Source organism: Zerene cesonia, chromosome 6, assembly GCF_012273895.1.
Source record: "Zerene cesonia ecotype Mississippi chromosome 6, Zerene_cesonia_1.1, whole genome shotgun sequence".
Lineage (NCBI taxonomy): Eukaryota > Metazoa > Arthropoda > Insecta > Lepidoptera > Pieridae > Zerene > Zerene cesonia.
The window spans coordinates 2248100-2256529 of record NC_052107.1 but is presented as its reverse complement, the minus strand read 5'-3'; the positions used below and the strand labels follow the sequence as shown (position 1 = coordinate 2256529).

General features: G+C 36.0%; 1 protein-coding gene across 1 annotated transcript in view; it reads right to left on the bottom strand.

Annotated features, from left to right (window-relative positions):
- Nucleotides 1-8430, bottom strand: part of LOC119840388 (disintegrin and metalloproteinase domain-containing protein 10) — a 61197-nt gene that overhangs the window by 28000 nt on the left and 24767 nt on the right. The window contains exons 2-3 of the mRNA XM_038366986.1: nucleotides 2400-2593; nucleotides 1903-1969 (exon numbers count right to left, since the gene is read on the bottom strand). Coding sequence (XP_038222914.1) covers nucleotides 1903-1969; nucleotides 2400-2593 — 261 coding nt within the window. The remainder of the gene's footprint in view (nucleotides 1-1902; nucleotides 1970-2399; nucleotides 2594-8430) is intronic.

Sequence of the window (8430 nt, the reverse complement as noted above, 5' to 3'; positions counted from 1 at the left end):
AGTAGATACGCTATACAGCATGCACCCTCATTTCAAACGTCCCAATTTAAATCGCTCGTTCCGTATCTGCATTGATATGCCAATCACCGAGTTTCTTTGATGTACAATCGTATAGTGTTCCATCTCCCGGGGGGTAAAACAACGGTACTTTATCTTGAGTAGATAATGTCGTTTTGGGAGCATAATAGAGAAGTCGCTCTACAAGTCAGCGCGTCACCCGCAAACTTTGTACCTGTCTTATACGATAGTATTACATGCTTTATTGTTCTTGGATTATTATATTATAAAGTTGAGAGTGTTTTTTATATCGTTGCTCTTTTCGTGCACACCTACGACGCTGTGAAATTTAAGTAACGTAAAATTCGTTATAAAGTTAATGTAAAATTCATTTAAGTAAACATAAATTCACATATTTCATTGTATGTTTTGCAACGTGTTTTGTTGTTGCTAAGCGCTGTTTCATGAGATGCAATCTCCGATATCTCATATAACTCTAACCGTCTCAACGCATAATCGAATTTACTAAAATGTGTAACCAACTGCTGATAAAAGCCATTCAAAGAACGTACGCTCATATTATAACAAGAAGTGAAACACCCGAAGCCTTTCTTAATTACAGAACGTTCACGACCCGTAACAGTTAGCATTCTGACCTTAGCTCTCAAGTTTTAGAGTCTAAGTTAAATAGATAGCAGAACGAATCTTGGAATACAATTCACGTCACGCAGTAACCCGCTCAGCGATCCAATTTGTGTGTCTACCATACATTACAAAACTTAGTCCTATTCACAAAGGAATTGCTTCGTACACTGTTTGACAATTTCTGTCTACGTGTTTGGATAGAGAAAATATTGATTTACATCCGTTTACATCACCATCATACAAAATGTATAAATCCTACTAATCCTACTTCCTACTAATATTATATATTCGAAAGTTTGTAAGGATGTGTGTGTGTGTGTTTGTTTGTTACTCTTTCGAGAAAAAACTACAGAACCGATTGAAATGAAATTTGGTACGTAGACAGCTGGACAACTGGTATAACATATAGTCAACTTTTTATACCGATATTCCTACGCGGGTGAAACCGCGAGGCGCAGCTAGTAAAGCATAATTTTATTATTTTTACTTAGTACATGTGTCGTTAACAAGTCACTAGTCGCACGTCCCGGCCCTGCCTAAATCAATCTGAGATAAAATCAAAATAATACATACCCTATGACATTCAGTAATAATGTAGCTTTTTGCACTTTAAAGAATTTTCGAAATCGTTACAAAGAATCAAATATTTCCTCTTAATTATATGAGTATTAATAAATATTATTTACCAACTTCGATTAACAAATAAACATATATGGTTGAGAATATAACTCCAATTCTTTGATACAAAATCGGAACACATTGTTATTACGAATGTTAGTATGCCTGAACGACTTTATAAACAGAATGGTAAAATAGAATACCTATTATATTAAGTAGGTCCTATTCCCATTGTATTATTTTCCATCCAAATGTATATACGGGGTTAACGACTTATCTGAAAATACGATCTGGAAATTTTATCAAACACGTTTACATATTTAATGAACGTTCATCGTGAAAATGTAGCAAATGTAAGAGTAATTGATGATGTTCCATTTTGATGAGATGTGTTCACGACCTACTACTATTATGAGTGGATTTTGGCGGGAATAGTTATACCTACCTCTGTATCGCCGACTGAAATATAGAAGACGAAGGCACACAAAATTACACTGTAGATCGGATAGTGTTTTTCACTTTAATCGATTTATTGTAAATTAATATAAAACAGGGAATGTTACTACTACTACCTGTTTTACTTATTTTAACAAATAACAGTGTTTGATGAACAAAAAATATAAAAGCACGAGTGTCACTTACCAACCACCTCCCCTTTGTATATGTGTGATGTGTCCACGTCGTGAAGCTGTCCCTGTGAGCCTTCGACCTGCACCAATACATGCGATTAACAGAGGTATTATTATACTAGATGTACATTTTATAACGTTTACAGTGGAGAAGAAGAAATCTTTATAAAAGCTCATTGTTTTGACCTTCGTAACTCATATTGTGAGTTCCGAAAATTTGGTTTTAATGCAATTATGCAATCATCAATTAAATGTAGATGCAGGTATCTAAAATCGTCCATGGTATATGTAAGATTGGAGCAGTGGAACTTACAATTTGTATAGATAGATGAATGTGTTTATGTGTATGAAATACTACCTGTTCTTCCCGGCTTCGCCAGGATTGACGGAATGAACAGAAAATAAAATATAGCCTATGTCACTGATAGATAACAAAGCTTTTGATTGGTAAAATTACTTTTAATATCGATTCAGCAGATCTCCTGATAGTGATATAAAGGTCACACGCACCCTAAAGTCCTCACTGAACGCTGACGCGTCACGCCGCAGCCGCATGTGGAAGCGGCGGCCGTGCGCGCGGAAACTGAGACGCAGCTCCTGTGGCTCCGTCGAGCGGCGCGCGCGCAGGTGCTGTATGTGCACTTCGTCCGCATTGTAGTCGAGCGGCTCGTAGTGCTCCACGTATTCGCTAAGACGGCGTGATGCTGAAAAGAGAACACAATTTAATAGAGGCTTGGTCAAGTATTGCCTTTAGTATTGCATTAGTAGTCCAGTATTGCACAAGTAGTCCATAAATTGCATTACTTCTCATAAACAGAACAGGAAAGAATGGAATTTAGTAAGAGAAATATGAATTTTCATTCAAATAAATTGGAGACAATTTTTTTTTTTTCATTTCAATTTATATTGTATTTTTCTACTTCTTAGTGCTTTACATAAAATGCAATATTGGTGCAAGGCGTCACCACGGCGCGACAGAAGTATTCGAATCCCACCGCACGAGGCATATTTTTCTACCTTTAAATTTATTTTTAAATAGTTAAGACCAGTCAATATCATATTTTTTTAGAATATACAAAATAGATGCGCTGCTACTAACAAAGTAATTGGATTCTTAATGTGGTGGCAAAATTTTTTTAAAGCGATAAAATTAAAAACAAGACGAAAATGTGGACTTATATTGCGTCCTTAATATGTAAAAAAATGCACATTTATAATGTCAGGACGGTCGCATTTATCAGATGAAAAATGTGGCATATTTCCCTCGTTCAAATAAAGTCTTTACGGACGTTAGAGCCACTCAGAAACGAAAACGGTAATATTTTTGTGTTCAAAGCGGCCAGGGAATCAGGACGTCCAAGCTTGTAAATCCAATGTTACTTAGTTTGATAACTAGTCTGGGGGAAAAGTTCGCTCGTATTTTTCATTTAAGTGGAAAACTCGCTGATAATGACCGAACGTATTTACAGCGAACGTGTTTTCGGGTGTATGAATATAGCTTATACTATAACTAAACTAACAGAGAATCTGTTTTCTTTTTTAACGCATGGATATAATCAGCTTCAATATACACATTTTTTATGGAGTATCCACATGATGGTTTTATACGTTGCACATGTTACGCACGTGTTAGCTATCTTGCTGATCATAATTAAACTCTGAAGATTGTCGTGTGAATTATAGCCACTATTGTTCTTTTCATTACTGTAATAATTCTGTTAATAGATTTGTGGGTTACGCTTAATATGGCATAATAACAGAACTAACAATGTGATAGAGAATTGACCAAAGCGTTAAGACCGCCTGCTGTGCACTTCTGTTGCCAGTTGTGTTACTTTTTCTGTATAGTTTTGTGCACAACAAAGCGATATGATTCGATATGATTTGTCAAGTACAATATTACAATCCTCTATGTTAAACCACACGTAAATTAACGAAAAACTTGGTAGCTATAGAAGTAAATATGATTGGCACATAGAACTCGCCATGAAACACTTCCCAATAGGTACATGAAAGGAATCACTATCCCTGTAATCCGAAAAGCGATAACTCGAAAGTGTTTCTTACATCGAAATCACAAAAAGAACCTGCGATACAAACAAACATCCCGTGAAAAAACCTGACGCTGACACTGAGAACATTATAACGGCGCGAGCGGTAGCGGAGCTTGGCTTACGATTATCTATTAGACAGCTGTAGCTGGATGCAATCTGAGAGCGTCGCGAGTGAAACGTGGTGGATTTACGCTGCTCCAGAATTGATTCCCCGGCGACGGAATGCTAATAAAATATGCGCGTGTCGCTCTTAGCCGGGATTTACTGTAGATTATGTGTAGGTATGGTTGTTTTTCTCGACAATTCACGTTGTGCTATGATATCATTGCAACGAAGATAACAATGTTGATATGAGTTTATCATAATCATATAAATCGCATACAGCGAATTTGCCATAAAGAAATAACAACCGTAAAATTAAATCCGATTATATTTGTAAGTAATTTTTATAACACAAAATAAGTACCTATTGTAGAGCGCTATTTCTGCAAATTGAATATACAAGTATTATATGTGTACAAAGTAATCAGAACTAGACCAAATTTAGATACCACACGGAAACCACTAGTTTACAAATAAAAAGCGTTAACAAAATTGGTTAATACAAACGAAAGTGTAGGTTAAAAACCAAAAAAAAAATCAGTCGAATTGATCACCTCCTTTTATGAATTCAGTGGAAAAATACACAAACAATATTTCAATAACAGGAAAACAGTAATATTTAATCACACATGGGTCCTGAGCGCATTAACTCAACGAGCTCATAAAAACCTTTATCTATTTGCCTGAAATCCCCTCGAGTGCTAATAAAACGTACAAACGTCACTCCCTGCATGGATTACCTACTACAGGACGATGGCACTCGGGAGCTGTACAGGCCCCGGGGGTAACAAGCTAGATCATCCCCTAATTACATCCATTACGGCCAGAATTATGCATTCGAGGTGTACCTACAACTGAGAAGGGGTAGTTACTATTATATATAAGGTATATGTGTTTTGAAAAGTTATTCTAAATGAGTATTATAGGTAACAATTATACGTATAAGTAGGTTCTTCATAAAAAGTAGCCGATAAGGAAAACGGGTATTTAATATGTAAGCAGTAAGAGCGAATACATCTGTGAATTGACTATACGATGGATATTTATCAACCTACGTCTCAAAAACGAAGGTTCTCAATTCGATTGAATTTTTTGTGTTTGTTACTCGATGACTCCGTGGGTTTTCCTCGTCTCCAGGGACCACGGTGACCTTTTTTGTAGAAAGAAAAAAAATTCCATTCATGAATAAGTTATGATCGTTGTAGTTTTCTGCTGTTTATATTTTATAGATACATATTTCGTCGTAGCAAACACAAGCAGACATGTATACCAATAAATAACAAACAACAATATTCCACCGTTTAACCCTTATTTTCTCTCAGGGGTGTAATCATCTCCTTAACGCAAGTGTGACCTAGATTGTACATAAGCATACTCGACCCAATACCACTAGTCTATACACAGATATATTGCTGCACTACTAAATCAGACAATTGTCAACTTTCGAGCGTCTAAACAACAACAAAAACCTCAACATCGCCGCACAACCGTAACTCGCTGTAACAATCGTCAAAATAATTAACGCCGTTCGATTTGAAGAACAAAGACAATATTTGCACAGCATTGTTCCGAGCACTTCCGGGTGCTCGCAAAAAATCCGTCCCAGATAACGCTAACAAAACTATAGCGGATGCCATCGAGTTTTTGCTAACAATGCGCCGGCATCAGCGCGCCATCTATCGTTCATCGACATCGCTTGATACTCGTCTATTTTTTGTTAGGCAAGGACTTTGAAGATGCACTTTTATATATTTCACAATGATATCTCGTGCGACTTTTTTACACGTTACGTGCAGAGCATAATCTAGATGGAGACAATTTAAAAAAAATATAGGTAAATTTGTATAAGTAAATCCACGCCATGCAGTAGATACTCGGTACCATAAGAAGTTTAGGAATAGGTTCTAAATGACCATATAAAATTTAATACAAATACGTCCTATATTTTCCTTTATTCTTTCAAAGCTCGCAAACAAAAAACCCATATGTTATCTAATACGAATATAGAGGTTTGTTATTAACAAATAGGTTAGTATTTATACAATAAATGTAAAATTGGCAGAACTACATGCGGTTATGACGCCTCGACGACTTGATAAAAATGCTGATAAAGGCAGATCCGAGCGGAGTGGGTGAATCGTGTCTAACTCATCGACAGCTCGGGAATTATGTTTTTCGCATTTTTAGCAAAGCAATTGAGAATATTCTGCTTTTAGAAATTTTGTGCTGATTTTCTAACTTCTATGTTTAGACTTTTTTTGATAAAAATATTGATATAGTTAAACTTCTTAATATTTATGGGATATAACAATTATGTATATGTACATGTATGCAATATGCTTAAAAATTCGATTTTTTCAAGCTATTATCTACACTGGTATTATAAAGAGGAAGAATTTGCATTTTTGTTTTTTTTTTGTTTGTTTGTAATGGATTAACTCAAAAACTACTGGACCGATTTCAATTTTTTTTTTGTATATTCATCGATCATTTAATAACGGTAAGTTAAAAAAACGTAGACATAAACAATCTAAATATTTGATGGCATATAATACTATCCTACTTCCTATCCTACTAATATTATAAATGCGAAAGTTTTTAAGGATATGTGTGTGTTTTTTACCCGACTGATTGCAATGAAATTTGGTACGTAGACAACTGGACAACTGGAATAACATATAGGCAACTTTTTATCCCGATATTCCTACGGCATACGGACTTACGCGGGTGAAACCGCGGGGCACAGCTAGTATGACATAATTCTAAGACTCAACGACACAAATTGCTCATTATACCTATTCCAACGGTCATATTCTTTTGTGTCGGCACTCGTTATTCTATACGCGAGTCGATTGAAGCGACGTAATGATTACGTCCCGATATATAACGATCCGATCCGATAGCGTATTGTTATATTGTATGTAAAGTAAATCTTTGCACGTAGCTGGCTATAGATATATAGCATAATGCACCTATTGTTCCCGTGCTATAGGGATGGCGACTGATTCTTTTATGTGTATTTCTATAAGTTATGTTACAGTAAAATAAGAAGTCTGCAATGTGGCAAATTTAGTTTGAATTTAAGCGAATCGAAAAGGTTGTAAATACGTACTTTTTAAATAAGTTTTTGAAGTGAAACTTCTTTAGAATCGTTGTGATTTCAAACCTGATGCAACGGAAAAACGACAGGTAAGAGACACAAATACAAAAATGTGTAGAATGAAGCTGGCAAAGAATGAGACAGAAATATACATACTATTTTATATATATTCATCTCATTCTTTTGTCGATTGAAGTTTCACTTCTATCGTGTGTGAATCGCACACACACCTTTTTTTTTTCTTTAAAATTGCAAGAATGCTTTGGGATTGATACTAACGATTTTGATCAAAAGTACCACTGTTGCGCTGGCAAAGTTATTCCTCTACTGGTAATACATATCGAATTTGATGTTTCTAGTTTGAATTGCACTGAACTGCTATACCTAACGTTAGAGACGCAAATCGCCCTACCAAAAGGTGAACAAAAATAATTAAACGAAAAATATTATAATAACTGATAAGTGACAGCCCTACCCCTCAGCCGCACTGTTTATTAATAAAATGTCGTCGTGTGAACAACCGGCACACGTTTGTTTAGCGAGACGGAAGCCACGGAAATAGACGCTTTAAATTCAGATCCTTCAAATGTTCACAACCTGTTGATGACTGTGCTGGAATGCAACTAGGAATTTCGAGTGCTATGGCCGGGCACACTCAGCGTGTCTCTGCATGTCACTCAGATATCAGCTATCCATTTGCATGAGGTAGTGCTTGCGAGTTAAAAATTACTCAAGAAACTGTTTTTTCCCTAGATATTAATTTACGCAGCTCAACTCGAATTCCAGATAAAACATTGCCTTGAATTTGTTAATAGAAAAAGATAAATAGAATAAGATCTAAAGATTCCCTAGATACATTTTAATTTGGCATTATGTAGCTACTGGAAAACGGTTTTAATGTGGGATTGGAAGTGTGAGTGCACGCTTCGGCATGAATTGGGCCTGATCGCACCGGGGAAACTCACCTCCACAGAAGAGTTGGATGTGTGGGAGAGCCGTTGGCCTGTACCTTAACTTTCTCAGTCCTTTCCTATATTCCCCTCATTTTTTTTCTTTATCACACACCTTTTAAAGTCGGCAATCTGTAAATGGCCTTACGTCTCTGCGAATGTTTGTGAGCGGTGGTACCACTTACCATCAGGCGACCCACCAGCTCGTTTGCCGATTATGACACTAGAAAATTATATAATTTACCTATTGATACAATGTTCGTATATACCTAGTCTTGCCATAAATATTGTAATAAAGAAAAAAGAAAATTGTTAACTGCAAATAACATTTATTA